This window comes from Ptychodera flava, chromosome 16 (genome assembly GCF_041260155.1).
Source record: "Ptychodera flava strain L36383 chromosome 16, AS_Pfla_20210202, whole genome shotgun sequence".
NCBI lineage: Eukaryota > Metazoa > Hemichordata > Enteropneusta > Ptychoderidae > Ptychodera > Ptychodera flava.
Window position 1 is genome coordinate 10,215,714 of NC_091943.1, and position 18,846 is coordinate 10,234,559.

General features: G+C 36.3%; 1 protein-coding gene across 4 annotated transcripts in view; it reads left to right on the top strand.

The window, feature by feature from the left end:
• The first annotated feature begins 1,746 nt into the window (after positions 1–1,746).
• LOC139152783 (SUN domain-containing ossification factor-like) overlaps positions 1,747–18,846 on the top strand; it is a 50,980-nt gene continuing 33,880 nt past the window's right edge. For 2 of the 4 annotated variants that reach the window (XM_070726116.1, XM_070726118.1), the window contains exon 1: positions 1,747–1,964. In XM_070726116.1, the coding sequence (XP_070582217.1) occupies positions 1,900–1,964 (65 nt within the window). In that variant the 5' untranslated portion in view covers positions 1,747–1,899. The remainder of the gene's footprint in view (positions 1,965–18,846) is intronic. The other 2 variants (XM_070726115.1, XM_070726117.1) reach the window with 1 other exon arrangement.

Below are 18,846 nucleotides of genomic sequence, written 5' to 3' on the forward strand. Positions count from 1 at the left end.
ATTCACTCCTAGTTCGCCTGTGCAGAAACGTTAGCTATTAGAGCTAGTTGAACTGGAAATGTACTGCAAAGACTTCGTTTGTTGTCTCACTGATGTGGCTTTTGTGACAAACAAAAATAAATAAAAATGAATGATATGTACAGCTTTATGTATTATTTACAAAATAAACAGTTTAGCAAGACCTTGTGGCATATTTAAGTTGCAGAGAACGCAGTATATGGGTATAGGTACCGTATGCTGTCAAAATAAATTCAATACATCATCATTTATGAAAAGTGGGGAACAGCTTGACGTCATTATTCATTCAAACCGTGGACTGCGTGACACCTGCTTGCTTTCAGCGCGTTTGCTCAGTGCTTGTCGTCGATGTTAAATAATTTCGGAACGTCATATGTTGGAAACCGTGGTTAATGGGTTTTTTCCTGGTAAAAAAGTGATGATGGCGATGATCGTTGATATTAGGACAACGCAAATCAGTGAAGAACTCCAAATTCTTACAGGATGTTAGATAAAATTGTGTACAGCACAGCAAATTGCCTTATTTTCTGTTCCCCTTCGTGTTAAGAATGATTTAGAAGCGTTTTAGCGTTTGAATAGAGACCATATGGTCTCTTTTCTGCTGATCAAAGCAGTTCGGCCGTACATGAAAATCGCTCACAACAAACCCTTTTGTGCGGTAACCTCCGGCCTAAGTTAAATCGTACATACTTTGTTCATTAAGACGAGTTGGTCGAAGCAGAGTTCAGAAGACGACAAACTCATTCACACTGGAAGAGAAGGATTTACAGATGGTTCTGCTACCGATGGACTTTAGACGCTGATTACGTGACATATTTTTATTTTTGGAAAAAACACCCAAATCCATCATTTATAAGCTTAGGCAAAGCTCGTGACTTCTTCGTTGAAGGCAGCGGCTACAGATTACCTGGGTGTGATTAGAGACAATCAAAGTAAAAATCAAGTCGGTATGTCAGGATTTGATAACACTTACGATGTCTGATCAAATCAACCCTGTTTATACTAGTATTGGGTCTCCATCAATGGGCAGAACTATCAAAATTTCCCCGACGCCTTCTATGGCGTAGTCACATAAGCATAGTTTCAGTAAACCATATTATAGACGACCAAACTAATGTAGATATAATAACATAACCTGAAAATTGTAAGTGCGAAAAGCAAAACTGATGAAAGTACATGTAGGCCTAAATACGATCTGATTTGTACTCATAAGCTTAGGCCCTATATTTCATTATTGATGTAGCCTAATATACAGACTTTCTATTTTTCAAAAGTTGAGTAAACTTCTTACAGAATAGGCATAGGCCTAATGAGCCTGAGGATCGAACACCAAATTCATTGCACTCGGATACAGCGCCATATGTGAGTGTTTAAATTTAGTTGCTGTTTTCCGGCGCGCGGGTTCGCAGAGCAGTCAAACGATTAGTGTAGATCGGTACTACGTGTATATTATGTTGGCATAGTTACATGTACAACACTGCACTTCTCTACAGTACACTTGGAAGAAGTCACTTCACTATGATCGACCATTTTAAGATCATGGACAGGTAAAGAAAGTACAGAGTTCTGGGGAAAGGTGCGCATACTCTGCTTGCTCCGAAAGCACAATGTCGGCAAAATATTGCTATCCCTCTTGAGAGATATTTATCAACCCCCTACTAGGCCCTAGCCCCTATGTGCAACTCTCACTGTTTACAATGTCCAGAGAGACGCGTGAGGGCGTACTGCGACTTCCTGTTCAGCATGCGCGTTGGTTGTTACTTCCGAAACCCCACGTCAGCCTTAGAATTCCTCGGGAATCGAGAATGCCAGAGTCCAAACTTCACCTGGCCTGCAAATTAATTTTGTTGTGAAGTATGCATGATGGTCACATAGAGTGTAATGGACTACTCTTTACAATTTCTGATGGTGCGCTGTTTTATTTTGTCACTGCTACTACTGGCTTGGTAAGTGCACGATACACGTTACCTTCCACCACTTTAGTGTCGTCTGTGCAGTGTCCTGCTCAATCTCAGACCTTCCTCAGTTTACTTGAATAACGAACTTCCTTCGAAGGATGCCAGAATTTTCAGTACGAGCAAAGTGGAGAGGAAGTAGATTTTAAAATTATTTGCCAAATTTTCGCAACTCGCAACGGGATTATGCCCGAATACTAGCGTCCATCCAGCCAGGCAGGCGTGTGCATGGACATATTAAACAAACTCTTCAGTGTCATACAAGAACGAAAACAAACCCACGGCCTTGCAGTGGTCTGCGAGTATCGATCGTAAACAGCCGTGGGAACGGCCTCGAAACTACTTTTGTATTTACTGACACTTTTTCATAAAAAAGCAAGCAGTCGTTTACTGCATGCATCGAATATACTAGTAATAATGCATTCGATGGCAATCTCAGCTCAGCCGAGCTAACAGTGTATGGTCACGTTAAACGTCTGTACATACACGTGAACTACCATCAGTGACGTAATATACTGGCAATGTGCTGTATGTAGACTGTTATCGTCTGCTCATGTGCTAGTCGAGCATTTGGAAACTCTCTTGTATCACAGAAAGAACACTCGATTTGATTGACGATGGGTTGTTCTGAAAGACGTACTGGCCATATAACAACTTAAACAAGTGGTGTTATCTGGTCAGTACTACTAGTGTCACTAGTACTCTGTAGTAGTAGTACTGTTATGACACAAAAGAAAATATTCACCAAAACATGACTTATTTCCATTTCTTTTAGTAACATTTGTGTTTTTGATGATGAATTGCAAAGTTGGCAAGTAAAAATGTTCATTGTCTAAAGATTGTACTTTATGACATGATTGCTATCTTATTCCATTTTTAAAATAATAAAATGCAGATGCACATCCTAAAATACAGAATGAAAAGTTTCATTTATTCTGCAATTTTAATGAACAATGGATAAATGCAAATTTGAATATTAGCGTAGTGTGAGACAGCAAAAACAGGTTGTATTTTTTTATGTTGTTACTCATCTATGTCGAACAAATGGCCGTTCCCTACCCTTGGAACAAATGCACCTTCCCTACCCTGAGAACAAGTGTACCTTCCCTACCCTGGGAACAAGTGTACTATCCCTACCGTTGGAATAATTGCTCCTTTAAATATCCTTGGAATAAATACACCTCCCTACCGGCAGAACAAAACAGGATGTCAGATTGTAATGTTTTATCACAAATGATGGTAAATTGCCCAATCCTTACTTGTTTGGCTGTAGACAGTTGCTATCTGCAACAATTTGTTTCAGTTTGGGTACATAAGTTTCAGTTTGGTACATCACAAATAATTATTTCAATGGAGAATAAGCTTGGAAGATTCCCACATTTTCAGATTTCCCCTGGCAATAAACCCTGACATAATTTCCTTTTTGTAACTGGTCATTAATAATTACATTTCACAAAGATTGTGTGAAATTTCTCTATCCGAACTCAGTTTTTTATCTCAGATACCACCATACTTTAACATGAGTAGATGTTACATGTACTCTTTAACTTCAACCCACAAGTCACGCTATGTTAGCATTCCTTTTATTTTTGGATTTCAATATGCCGTCTGCCCTTGCAGAATCTATTTGTAGACTGAAATAAAAGCAATTACAAAAATTGCCTGGTAATAGAACCAAGACAGAATGGCAAACAACATTATGGATGCAAAAATGCCATTGTCCAAGAGCAAACTCATCAGAACAGTTTGTATTATGGTAAATTTCTGATTGTATTCATGTGTGATATAGGTATCTTTACCAATTTACCTGAATGTTTTCAGTATTGGCTAGTGTCTGATCAGCATTACTGGTAGGCTAAATATTCAAAACTGTAATCAGATCTTTATTTTAATCTCAGGGCATAAAAGTAACTTTTTAATGATATTAATTTGGAAAATATGGCAGAAAAAGATGTAATACCTTACAGGTAGGGAACTTGATCCCAGGGATCAAGTTTTGTCTAGTCTGTAAGAGGATTATGAAGGTGTCATAGCCTTTTGTTTTCCATTGAAATTGTAATCTAGAACCGTAAGTAAATTTCCTGGCAAGACAATCTGGCGCCTGAACCATGCCTTTAAATTCTTACATGTATGATGGTCTACTTATATTCACAATGTCTATGTCTGATTAGTTTAGCTTGAAAGTGAACTGTTCCAGTGGATTGAAATTTCAATGGAAAAGGCGAAAGATTGGTTCACCAAAAATATGTCCATGTAAAGAATAAATTAACCAATACATGTAGTCTGACTTGCATCTGCCAGGCCATAGATCCTTGAGAGTCTATGGCCAGGCAGCCATAACATCTCCTGTTAATTTGATCATTTGAATTCCACTTCTCTATTATCATACTGTACATGTAGATCATTTGCTATCCATGTAGATGTCCATCTATTGCTATACAATGCATACATGTTGATCTATTGCTACATGTATGCTTGAATATACCAGAAAAAATCATGATATCTATTGCCATGTACATGTACAATGTAGATCTACCGGTATCTGTAGCTATCCCCTTGCATTTAATTTTTGAAAAGATTACATCATTGAACTTTTCAACAATTGAAGTTTTGTTTATGATGAAATGAACTTTGTGTACGTGTAACTGATGTATGGGTAAAGTAGATCAAAGGTGTTATGTAATATGTCTGGATCACACATTGCAGTCATCTGTCACAAAGCTGTTTACATGTTCAAACAGTAACTGTACAAATCAATAGGACCTATGCAACGCCAAAGCTACACTCTTCATTTCTTGCAAACCAATAGTTACAGCCATGGTTGTGCTGAAAATTGCACAAGTTGAACCATATATCTGATCAGCACATCTGCAATGGAAAGTATCGTTTAACACAGATCAGGCATTTGATCATTTTTTATGAAATTTATATAAATAAATAATATAAATCATTATTATAATGATGTGACTTGCTTCAAGAATGGCAGGGAAATCACAGCGACCATACTTACAGCATCTGCTTGACAAACCTGTAATTGTTATCATACTGTTGTTACACTATGTATAGTGGGATGGCGAAAAAAGGAAAGGGGACCAATTTAAATACCTGACCCTTATCTGGGGTCCATGCTTCAATCATAGACCCTTGTCTAGGGTCTATGCTTCAATCATAGACTCTTGTCTAGGGTCTCTCTTCAATCATAGACCCTTGTCTAGAGTCCCTGCTTCAATAATGCAGATACAGTACTCATATCACTGCTAAATGTTGCACTTTACAAACAATTAAACAATGCTGCTACTTTGCCCATTTGAGTTTGAACAAAAAGTAAAAATCATAACTCATCCTGATAATGCAAAAGGAGACAAAAAGTATTTGTTCAGCTCAGCAAGCCGTAAATTAGTGAAGATAACCTTCACACAAGAATTGAAATTCCTGGATAGGCCCAGCAAATTGCTAAATGTCAAGTGATACTTTCGATATGGAGAGTACATTATTATTTGGATAAATGTTCAAAATATTGAGGTTAGGGATAGCCTAGATTCTATTCGTCCGCTTGCCTCCGTACCTCCGACCCACTCTCACGGATGAATAGAATCTTCCCTAGGTTAGGGTTGTCATAAAGGAGAAATATTTAGATCAGGGATGTCATAAATGAGAAATTTGTAAAAATCCAATGCAATGCAAGCCAGTCTACAGGTGTCAGTGTTACTAGGTAGTTTCTGTGCTAATTTTCAGTAACATGTCATTATAATGGCTATTGTTAATGTTTGTAAAGTCTAATGATTTACATGTATTCACGTTGAAGAAAAATCAGATGTGGTAGTACACGTGTACTGGTAGTTTGATAATGCCACAGAGAAAGAAGATATTGCTTTCTGGCTTTTCTGAGTGAGGCAACAAAGAGAATGTGAAAACAAGACCTCAATTTTCCCCAAAACAGAAGTACAATGTTTGAAAATCTGACAGTGTGAAATCATGATTAGCAGCTTCCCCAAAACATGACAAAACTGTTGAAATACATGTACAGTGTAGGTAATGAGGAAGTTTGACATGTTACATGATGTAGTGTGACTGTGTTAGGCTTTTAATGCCCCTGTTGCTTACCCTGGAAAGATGTTTTTGATTCCAGTTATTACAAATAAGTCATATTGTCTTTTAAAATTTCACTGTTTCATACCTTTGTGATGCATTCATTCAATTGTTTATAGTTTTTAGGTACTCACTTGTGGCGGCAATATTTCAATTGCAAGTCAAAAATTTCCTTCATGTAGATGGAGCCCTGGTACATGTATATACATGTACATATTCATGTACATGTACCGGTAGTTGTGTGAATTTGTGCACAAAAATCAAAATAAGAGCTATAAGAGCAAAGTAACAGGGGTAGATTGTGTACCAGGTAAATGATGATGAGAAAAAGCAACATTTAAGCTACATGTAAATGAATGTTTAAAATTTGATAATGGATTTTTCTTATGGATATTTACTGGTTTTATACATATGGTAGGTGTATTCTTTGTATGGAAATGCAATGTGATTTGACTGTGTTAGAAGGAAAAACATGAAACATTGAAGTTTTCACTGTGGAAATTTCGGGAACTTTTGGTGTAGGGAGTACAAATGGAAGAGGTTTATGAGTGTGATAATGTAAAATGTCTGTAATGATTCTAATAATGAGGTGTCAGTGTGCCCAGTCTCAACTAGGATATACCTGCATATATACTGTATGTTGCAGTGATATGTAATTTACCAGTTAATGTGTAAATGTATGGGAACACATCATCTGGCTCATTGACACAAAAAACTTTGGTAGACATAGAGTGTGTGTAGAAACATTTTATTGACGTAGCTAGACTTGTCTATCAGTCATATTTTGGCAGTTTGGTGTGTGCCATGTGTATGGTATAATAATAGTGTTACTAATGGGATCAGTGGGAAGCTTTTGTCTGCTTCAGTATCATTCTGCTGTGACAACTTTCCAAGCTGCTGAATTTATCACTGAAATGTCTGCTGTATCGATGTATCCTGGGTTTCATATAAAATGGCAATTTGTATATTGAAATCAGATTATACTTGCTAAATGTAAGCAATACCAAGTGGTGAAAATGAACTACCGTACTTGCAATGTATGAACTATGAAAGTGGTCAAAAATTCAACAAGACACTGCTTACATGTAGTACAGTACATGTACGGTATGTGTGTACTGGTAAAATTGCTTTGAGAATTGGTCGGAAGGTATTGTAACACACCTCATCCGCAGTCTGTATTCTAATTCACCAATTGATAGTCACGTGGGATGCGTTCTTTTTGTGATGATCCACGTAAACGACGTCATCAGGCATCATTTGTTTGAACTGTTGCCTGCCAGGCATCAGTTCCGAAAAATGGTGCCCGCTGACGTCAAAAACGACATTGACGCGAACGCGGACCGGAATGTAAACAAAGATGTCGTCTGCGGCCGATCGAAACGATAGTCGAGAAATTTCTCGGTTAATCCTACTTTCTGAAGAAGAATTGAATGCTTTGGTGTCCAACAAGGACTCGATACGGACAAAAACTATAATCAACGGTGTATTGAACGCTTTGCAGATCCTTTTGGGAAAAACGTTTTCTTACTGAAACACTCCAACATATTGTAGGCGTACATGCGACAAGTTTTATGTATAGTACGTTCTTATGCATGGCTACGGAGGAGGTGTGTTACAAAACACATATTGACTGGCCATGAGGGCAACAGCATACATGTACATCTTTAACCCCTCGGGCCTGTGAGTAACCCCCAAAACAGACTGTTTACTTCGGCCTATGGCCTCGGGAAACAGTCTGTTTTTGGGGGTAACTCACAGTCCCTCGGGGTACAGACGTATGCTGTTGCCCTCATGGCCAGTCAATATGTGTATACTGTAGTGCACTTGTAGATTTGGAATTTGTGCTGATACTTACACTCTACAGTACCTGCATGTGAGTTTGCTGTTCAGTCAGCTTCTGTCTTTTGTGCAGTTTTAGGTAGTATGCACCTCGAAAGTGAAAGACTTAAACTTTCGCTTAAACTTTCCTAAATAAAACTTTCAACCATTCTCTTACCAAATCAAGAATAAAAGTCAGGGGTCACCATGCAAAGTTTGGAACTAGCGATACAAATTACCCAACATTTTGCGATATTTGAAATTCAAGATGGCTGCCGTCCTTGTGTTAACTCTGTGGGGTAAAATAAAATTTTAGATTTTCGAAAAACTAAACTTTCTCCAAGAGCTTTAAAGTGAGCCCCCACAAGCGGTACATCAGAAAAGAATTGTAGAAATGTTAGAGTCCAAATGTCTGTCCCTGAGGCACATTCTTTTTTAGATAGTTGAAATTATATAATCATCAAGATTGTTCCAGAATCGTTTGTCAAAGTTGTACATGGTATCCATAGCAATAGGAGATTGAAAAGTTGAATGATACCAATTATCTGCAAGATGTTGTATCCATGGTGATTTTACTGATTAGATTTAAGTCCTCATTGTCCTTGTGATCATGGTTACTCTGTGTGGTAGGGTAACCATTATGTAATATTGTATGGAGCAATTTGCCGATCTGTTTATGATAGTGTATATCAACAAACAAACAAACGAACAAACAAAGACTGCTGCTGCATTTTGTACAATACATGTACATCTGCAGAGACCATGATGACGCATTATCTTGTATACCAAACCATATTGCATAATATTGGTATGGCCATGTACGTGTACGTTTATTGTTTGAATGATGCTGAGTCAACCCGGTATGCCGTAATAGTTCTATCATTAATATTTAAGTAGAAAGTGTATCTTTTGTTGTGTTTTAGTTTACCAAAGTAAAGGAAATATCTCTTTCGACTCAACCATACAAATACCTGTGTCTCTATTATCATGTCAATACAGTGCCATAGTTCACTTTGGTTTATCTTTCCAAATCAGCATGGTGGTTGAATGTAATGTCAATCTGGCTGTATAAATAAAAACTGTGTGGTCAATCTGACTACATGCATCTTAATAATACAATCTAGGATAGGTTGGTTGACATTTTTTAGTTTGCCATATTTTATTTCTGAATTTTCAAGTGTAGCACTCGTTCAAAACAATATAGTGGTTTATAGTCCCCATATTACACACGTGTATTGTACAATATATTTTGGATTGGATAGTGTTTTTACCCATATATCACAACACAATACTATTGTATGTACATGTACATGTACGTGCTTGACAGCCATCATCACTGAACTACGTCATCACAATTCCTTTACAGAAAATTGAATCATTTATCAATGACTAATGTTCAGGTTTTATTGGATAAAATGATGATTCAAATGTCAGTTTGATCTCATACAATGTACACTGTACATGTAAATAAACAAAAACTTGTGACATTTGCTTTCACCAACTACTGAACATAAACGGCTACCCGTGTATAAACTCCTAGCATAATTAGAGGATTTGTGAAAATGCTGTACAACTGTTTTGTACATGTAGAGTAGTTAAGCTCAAAATTTATAGTGGAACATAAAAATCGACAAGTATAGCCCAATCTGTTGGATGTGTTAAGTTATGGCAATGGACAGACAGTAAATATGGAAAATGTCTTCACTGAGCCATATTTCAAGGCGATCATCACAGTCACGGTCACCAGAATGATGCATCAATGTTAGTTGTACCTGTGTATATTAAAGTACAAATAGTTATGATATGGAGACTATTTGTCATAATGACAAGGGTGTATAATCATGTTAGTCGGTAAAATTACCTTTCAGAGCAACAGTAAAATGTGTTCAAATGATGTGACTTTATATATATTCTTTTCAAATTTGATTACCAACAAGTACTGTTTTGTTATGACTACATGTACATGTACATGTACTGTATGATTACTGTACTGGAACAGCAATGTTGAAATTCACTAATTAGTAATATACTGACTCGCTCCCCAAAAAGTTTTGGATTGTTTGAGCTGAAACACAAACCTACAATAATTCATATTGTTGAAGTTTGTACTGAAAGAACCTCACAATTCCTGATTTAGTTGGATGAATGGTATTAATCAATGCTGTGTCTTGTCAGCCAAAATGGCAGCAAATTATTGCAAAATACAACAAATCTTTGAAGAACTGGAAACATGTTTGCCTCGGTAGTTGCCTTCATGTTTTCAAGCTTTAGAAATTTTAAATCTTTTTGCAATCACTCACAAATTGAATGAATATATTTTACGTTGAAATTCTTTATACGCTGAACCAAGGCGCAGTACATGCAACAATGATATTGACATGTTGCACTTCAAACAACAACCCAGCAATATAAACACCAGATGGATAGTGGCTTGCACAACAAGAAAATCCTGTATGACATTCCTCTAAAATTTGTTCAAAATTCTGCAGGTAACTACCGGTAAGAGCAGCCAGGAAAGACTGTTCTTTGCGATGATCGTATTCGCTGAATGAAATTGAATACACGCTATGGACATTGCATGGCGCTTTGTTGCTTGTTTGTAGTGTGAAACGGTGAATGACGTGGTAGAGCTCACTGAAGTTGTTATGGATTTGTCTTTCACCTGATTTCACAGGGTTTTCGTTTTCACTGCCATGTTTACATGTACATGTACATGTACATGTACATGTGTGTGTAGCTTTAAAATTTTAGTGTCGGCAAGTAAAAATTAGGGTAGGCCGGGGTAAATGGAACTTCACAATTGTTTTTGCTTTGGCCATGGTATCAAATAAAGTATTACAGTACCATACCATACATCAAAGTTTGCAGTTTCTGAGAGTAGCAGCTTTCTGTACAGCATATACATGTACATTTGTATAGTGGACATTTATTTGTAGTGTTTATACACATCTGTGCATGTTGGGCACACTTTCAGATATTATCTCTTTAACAAATTAGAAAAAACTTTTAGCCAGTTCAATAAGCAAATCATCAGTCAAGTCATCAAATCCTGGAAATGTCATGCGCATTCAAGACAGGGGTTTCATTAAGTTTTGAAGTAGGGGCCAGAATGGAAAAGTAGGCGGCTTGCAGCTGCCATGACCACAAAGCGGTCGTCGTTGGGGGAGGGTCCGAAGGCCGGAAACCCTGAAAAATGAGCTAAAATTCACTTTTACAGTTTTTCCTGGGAGATTAGGCCTAAATATGATAATTCATAATTAAAAATGATAAAATGTGGTAATGTTGACGATATTTTGAACAAAGAAAACTGAAGTCTTTAGAGCCTCTATGCTCTTAGGAGGTAAACTATAATAATTCACTGTTATTAATGATATAAATTTGATGATATTATACTGTGTTACATCTGGACATGGCGATATGGGATTACCCCTCCGTTGAAATGTTGGCACTCCCACTTTATTTGTCAAGGGGGACCACTCCCCCCCCCCAATGAAATGGTGCCAGTCACACCTTGGAGGTACAAATAGAACACATGAACTAGTGAATGCTCCCGAAATTGTCTGGTAAAGGGGGAAAATCCCCTTTGTTGATGCCATCCTGGATGAAACACTCACATTTTAAGCACAGTAAATGAGAAACTTTTCATTAATGTATAATGTTATGCTTAAAATTAAGATCCATGATGTGGGTATGAAAATCTGCAGATGAAGAACTTTTATACCACTGGGGAGGTAAAAAGGATAATTTATATATGTTATATCATTAACAATAATGATAAAAACTGACAATCATTACCATATTTCGCAAATAGAATCAAAGACCCTCAAGGTTATTTGACTATATGGGTATGCAAAGTAAGAACCTTGATATAGGATATGGAAATTTGTACGTTCAGAAACTCACATTTGGACTTAACCTGACGACCGTTTTTGAAGTGAATTTAGAGGTTTTATCGTATTTTAACCACTCTGGGCGACATTCTTATTGGCTTCGATAGACCGAAAAGCACTACATATCATACGTCCAGCTGGTTATATACATTCACATTTAAGCCTACCGCAGTGCAACGCACGTCGGCTTACTAAAATTCGAACTGTAATCGGAAAGTTTTTTCGTGAGAAAAAAAACAGGTCATTGCCTTCGAAAACAGTTTAAATCCACGTAATTATCCTTCTCTTGTTTCTTGGTCAACTTCAAAACCGAGGATCGTACAGCGAAGCCTGACCTTGCGATCGCTTCTGTCTTCATTTGTTCATCGACCATTTTGAGTCGAGCTAACGACGGCCGACAGGTGTAGTATGCCCGTTTTCATTGGCGTATATAAAAGTCACCACATAGGAATCAGCAATTCAGGTAGCCAATAGAATCGTCCGTTGCAATTCCGATTTTTATTGCGGCAGTATACGCAAGACCGTGCTCCATCGTAGTACAAGGCGATCGTAGTAGTCGCTCGTCTTCTAAATTTTGTTTCACATAAAAGCCGTTGAAAAGTTTGATTACACAGCTTGTGAAACCTGTGCGTATCATTTCAGAAGGTAAACAATATTTTAGCTATGAAAGAGTTCAAATTTCCGAAAAAGTAGCCGGCGAAATCGTGAGAGTAACCGGTCAATTTCGCCGGCTGCCGGCTCTTAATGAAACCCCTGCAAGACATGCAAGGATTTGAGGATTCATACAGTTGTACATGTATGTTGATAGTGACACCTGTCTTTATTATACAAATGATCAAGTACAATTATATATACCTGATATTAGCATAGAACCTAGAAATGATTGGGTACCTTTCTGATTGAGAAAGGGGCTTTCCCATTAAAAATTGTGAGCGTATTTTTGCAAGCAACTGTCCAATGGGGACCGAGTAAATTGCATAATGGAATTCAGAAACTGATGAATCAGATACATGTAATATCTTTGGTGATATACAGAATAAACCGTGATACATTGCTATCAGTTATAATCTTGAAGATATTGATAATGGCTTTCTTATCCAGTTTGTGAGATTATTCTTGAAATTGTGCCATGGCTTTCTTTACTTACATGTATGCTGTGTACAAGTAAGTTATGCTGAGGGTTTTATTTTTCACATTCTTTCAACATGATTACAGGTTCTTGAATCAAGTTTGTTGAAAATAATTCTATATTTTGTTGCAGATACTCATGTCTTCAGTTAGATGAATAAACTTTCATAGTATCATTTAGTGTTTGAATTGAGAAACTGCAAACTTCAAACAAAGAATTTGGCTGCAGTTCATGTTCAGATAAGGTCCACTATAGACAGAAGAGGGGCTTCCCCCTCCTCTACTGTCTAAATGCAATATTTCTCATCTCAGATGACAAGGAAACCCTCTCATACTGTAATTTTTCAAAAAGCAGAGAATCTTAATTTTAATATGGTTGCAATAGTTTACTTTAAGGATGAAGGGGTGTATATTTGGGGTAATAAACCTCAGTTTTGGTATAAATCATAGAAATTAGTTTAAGTCAAAATCTTGATACTACTTTCTGAAATGTAATATTTCACTTGAAACAAGAGAATATGTAGGAAAAAAAATGACTATCCTCATTCTAAAATGGCATGGGTTGAAAGACTGACACTCAAAAAAAGTGATTAAACAACATGATTAGCAATATTAAAATACCTCTTATTCAAAATGTAAGAAATTTATTGCCAAACAAAATAGTCGTTTTGTTACATAGCATTTAAAGAACATAATTTGAAAATTTCGGAAAATTTTGACCCAGCCAGAGTGGAGTTAAATTCTTCCGAAATTTTGAAATTGGGAGAAAAGAGAAGCCAGGAAATTGAATAATTTGCATGCTTTTGCATAAATTAACTTTTTTATCACACAACTTACGATTGCTTGACAAGCTAAAAGGTCAACCCAACTAATATTTTAATCTTGGGTTAACAAATTAATTAAAATTGAATGAATAGTTGCGAAAAAGTGATTTTGAGTAAAATATGCTGTGTTGGGTGCAGCGCTCCCTCAAATATTAAAAACTTTTAAAAATACTTGTACATGTACCTTGTAAGTTTTCTCTGTTCATTCATGTTCATATTTTGAGAAAGTGTGCATTGGTTGTTTTTTTACGGTGAAATGATGATGCTAAACTAAGGTGATGTCCACAGTGTTCACCCCAGGATTTTCTGGTAGAGTAGCGGCAAATTTTCGTAACAATGTAATTGTTTGGGTAATGAGTTTCTATTGTTTACCCCAAAATGGTGGCCACCACTCTATGATTACTCTGGGAAGAACGCTGATCCAGTGTAACGATTGTTTAAGGACAACAGCTATTATTAATTTGTGAAAACTAAACTGTACTGTTGCTAGTCTATGTTAATTTTGCAGCTTGCAAAATACATTGATAAACACAATAGACTGAACAGGACTGAGGTTTGTCTTATGTAACTGTGAAAAGAGCTTAGTGGACCAGTGTTAACATGAAAGGGTGTTAGACCATGGCAGCCTTCTCTCAGCTCAATGGTTTAACTTTGCATCTAGGATTAATAAACCATACAGACAAGAATTTTGATTCCTGAATTATCCCTATATAAAGTTCATGGAAAGGTCAAGAAAAGTTACATATAGTGAAAATCTATGAATGTTTTAGGGTGTCCTGCTGTAACTTATTGTGATAAGTTATCCATTTGTTTTGTAGTGTTTGATTTGATAGTTGCCTGTTCATAGTTTCCTGTCATTATGGATTGGCTGCAAGTGGCTCACTGTTTGGGGGCATCAGTCATAGAGGGCGCTGTTGATGGAGCAGGTCTGTAGTTCAGGGACATGTCATGGTCAAATGTTTCAGCTCAGTGACAAAGAAGAATGATTGACACTGTGATAAGTTACATGCAAGATTAAATGTTGACAGAAAAGCTGTCAGGGGTTAAGCCAAGAGTTTGCAAATTAATCGAAAACAGAAGTTTTGATCGCGATAGATTTATGGTGTGCAGGCAAATGAAGAAGTATAATTACCTTACTATAACCATGGGTTACCGTTGAGGTCAAAGAAAACTATCTTACAGGTTATAGCATTATCCTTCCCAAAAAATGTAATCTGATTTTGCAAATGTTAGCTCAAATGTAATTTACTCAGTAATCTACCAAATGTTTTTGTAGATGTTGTGTGATACAGAATGTTTTTTTTGTCAAAATTAGACTCGGTGACATATTACATGTATATGTCTGCCATTAAAATTCACATGACCATAGAAGTGAGTAAGTGAGTTCTTCATTCATGAGAATGGGCTCCTCTTAGAGATGCAAAATGTAGAGAAGGGTTTCAGGGCTAGGTATAAGGCCAGAGTCATGTTATGGTACACTGAGTGCGTGTGGTGTTTAATGAATTGTGAACAATGCAAATATTGTCATACGATGTTGATCAAATCAAACCATACAGGTACCAGGATATTAAAATGACTGCTGTGTTTTGGTAGATTGCTTGATTTTAACTTCAAATATCATGTTAGTCATTTCTTGTTAGATAGTACTCAGAAAGATTTTCAGAGTTCAGAGTTCAGGAAGGACAACTAGCTTTTAAAATGACTTTCACTGCCTTACTTGCCAGAAACCCTATTGAAATCCCATACATGTATGTTCACAATGTCATTAGTAGAGTGTATGGTAATTTTATTACATTGTATGTATTGTTGTTTGGCCTTGAACTCAATTTCTTTCAAAGTTTTCAAGATGCTTCAGCCACTGATGGCCACTGAAAATACCATGAAGGTGTGACATCATTAGATTCATTATCGGATAATTTCAGTCTATTAAGTTGTCTAAATTAGAAAATCGTATTATTGATAAGGTCGATATTGGATAAATTGATAATGTTGTCTAAATTCTAACTAAGAGTCTAATATTAGACTGATGGGAAGGGACCAGGTGTCAAACATAGTTTTATCACTCCACTCTAATGTTAGACTCTAACTTAGAAGTTAGATGATATTATCGATTTTATCCGATTCTTTCTGATAAAATAGCAAGTTGGGCAGCTTGTCCTCATCTCGCCACTGTAATATTAGATATAACTTAGAAGTTAGATTATCCGATAATGGCTACAGTGCCAATGTTGCGGCATCCTTGAAAATACAGCAAAAAGATTATGTGGTAGTTTCAGGTGGTTGACCTTTGATCCTGATCTTTAAGGGCAAACAGGTAAGATAAAGTGATTAGTTTTGAAGTGTATGGTATAATCTTTTAATCATTGTGATCAAGTTACCTCACACAAGCAAGAGATGTACATGTAGATGTGTGGTAACAACAATTTCAAAATGTAATAAATCACGTAGATTTTTAAAATTATGTTGATTTCATTTTATTGATACTTTTTATCTACTGTAATATTCATTTTAATGAAGGGCTGTGATATGTAGGATGACATGGGCGTGGCTAGTGAAGGACTTAAAATGTGATGTTCTGACGATAACACAACAAATTTTGTAATGGCTTCATGAGGCATAATGTTTGCATGTGAAGTGAGATTAAAAGAAAACAAAAACTAGTCCAAACAAACATTTCCATGAAGTCCATGTTTTAAATTAGAGTTACAATGTACATGTACATGTGTATATATAGCTGTGCCTGTAGATTGAGTAAACTCTATCTGTTTAGGATGTAGTTATAAAATGAAATACATGTGAAGAAAATAGATAGATGGTCAACAATACTTTGTCAATGGTTCGGGGTGGGGGTTCTAGGCATTGCTGTTCATTACCTTCCACTTTGTATTTTCACTGTACATATACATGTATTGTAAATTTTTTCCATGAAGTTGGACTTTCTTTTCACATAGATTTCATTGTTTGTGGTCTTGTTTTATTGGCATTGCTAAATTCATACAATTGGTTTGTTAAAAAATAGACATGTTTTTGTACATATAAACCCTACATATTATATAAGATTTACATGTACAAACACGCGTCTACTTTTAAACAAATGTATAAGCATTGTGTCTTGTTAAAGAATTGCACGTACTGTAGTTGTGTGTTCTGGATGTAGAGATGCTGATTGACCCACATGTAGAGGGTTCAGGTATTAGCAGCTCTTTATTGTGAACCAGGGGGTTCAGGTTTAGCAGCTCTTTATTGTGACCTAGGGGGTTCAGGTTAAGCAGCTCTTTATTGTGACCTAGGGAGTTCAGGTTTAGCCGCTCTTTATTGTGACCTAGGGAGTTCAGGTTTTTGCGTTTATTGTGACCTAGGGAGTTCAGGTTTTTGCGTTTATTGTGACCTATGGGTTCAGGTTTAACAGCTCACATCAGCTCTGTCAACACTAACAAAAAGGAAAAACCTCATTTTCCAAATTACAAAATTTACCACAAATTTACTGTGGATTTGGTGTAGTCTTTGTCAAATATGAGTCTTACTCTTATGGTAGAGTGTACATGGACTTGTAGTCCAATGATATGAAGTGAATCAAAATGACTTTTGATCGCTGGATCTAATTTTTGATTGTTGTCAATTTATTATACTCTGTCATGATTTATTGATATCATTTTAGCAGTAACAATAATTTGTTTATTCAGTTACATGCATACATATGTACCTATCTTATTTGTTTTCAGCTCTATCTGTTCACAAATTAACAATTTTACAGCCATACAATGATATTAGCAATCATTATTTTAATGTCTTTACAAGCATTTAATTTCACATCAAAAAAGCTCAACAACTTTATTTCAAAACAAAATGTAACACTTGTACAGTGTAGGGCATTACCCCCCAGTGTCAGCATTGTATTGATCTATCTGGTCCAAGCTGTTCCGATACATGTGCAGTTCTACAGAAACACTGTTGTACAATGGTTTGACATCTTGCAAGTCCTAATATATACCAATAGCAACTTTTAAACTGGCACATCATGATATTTTACTAACATGCATTGTACATTGTAATAGACAACCTAGGATATAAACGTTTCATTTTTGAATCAAATCTTGGTATTTGCAAGAAAACATGTGAATGGCGTTAAGGTTAATACATGTAACAAAGTTATATAAACTATTACTATTTACATGTACATGTGTACATTTCCATGGTGATTATGATGTTCTTTAGAAACAATTTGAAGTTTATGTTGATCGTTCAACCTGGATTACTTTGTGTGTTACAGTTTGCCATACATCATCTTTGTGCTGTATCACACCGAGTACCCTATCTTATTTGACAAAATAAAAAGTCAGCATACTTTCTATTTCTCTATTCAAATTGTTGCATAAATAACTCTGTTGCAATGTGATAGAACAGCTTGGGAATCAGAATTTGTAGTTTATCCAAGGATAAGATGATACAACTTAGAACAACTGCAAAATTTAGTATTCTGATAATCTCATCGAGAGTTTGTAAGGATGTGTATTGAAACCAATTTTCCATCAGGTCTGTTATCTGCCATTTGCCAGGTAAATGAAAAGCAGTATCGTGCCAAAACCATCATGTATTTTCATCGACTTGACATGAACATACACCAGTACAGCATATCTGTAGCAGGTCAAGTTGATAACAATCATATTTACAGTATCACTGTTTATGGGGCCTATCTGCAAATGTTTACATCTTTGTTAAAATGCAAGATATCGGACTTGTTACATGTATGTTGCTAATACTGGTATTCAATATCAGCTTGACCTGATGGTGACATGAACTTGGCAGGATAAGGGTTTGAACCAAGCATAAGGTAAACATGCATAATACATCTGTGCTAGGGTGTGATTAACCCTTTCACCACCATGGTTTAGCCCAAACCAATTGTTGTCAATGGTGATTGTGGACCTGTTTACAGGGACTCGGGGGTGAACAGGTTAAACCATATTGTCTCAGGAACAGGTTTTGTTGAACGTCGTGCATGATACACTGTCTTGTACACTTACATTGTACAGTATCACTTTGGTCAACAAAAGCTTGCATTTGAATGCTTTCCAGATAAACACAAGAGATGTTTTATGAAACAAATCAGAAACTGTTTCATTA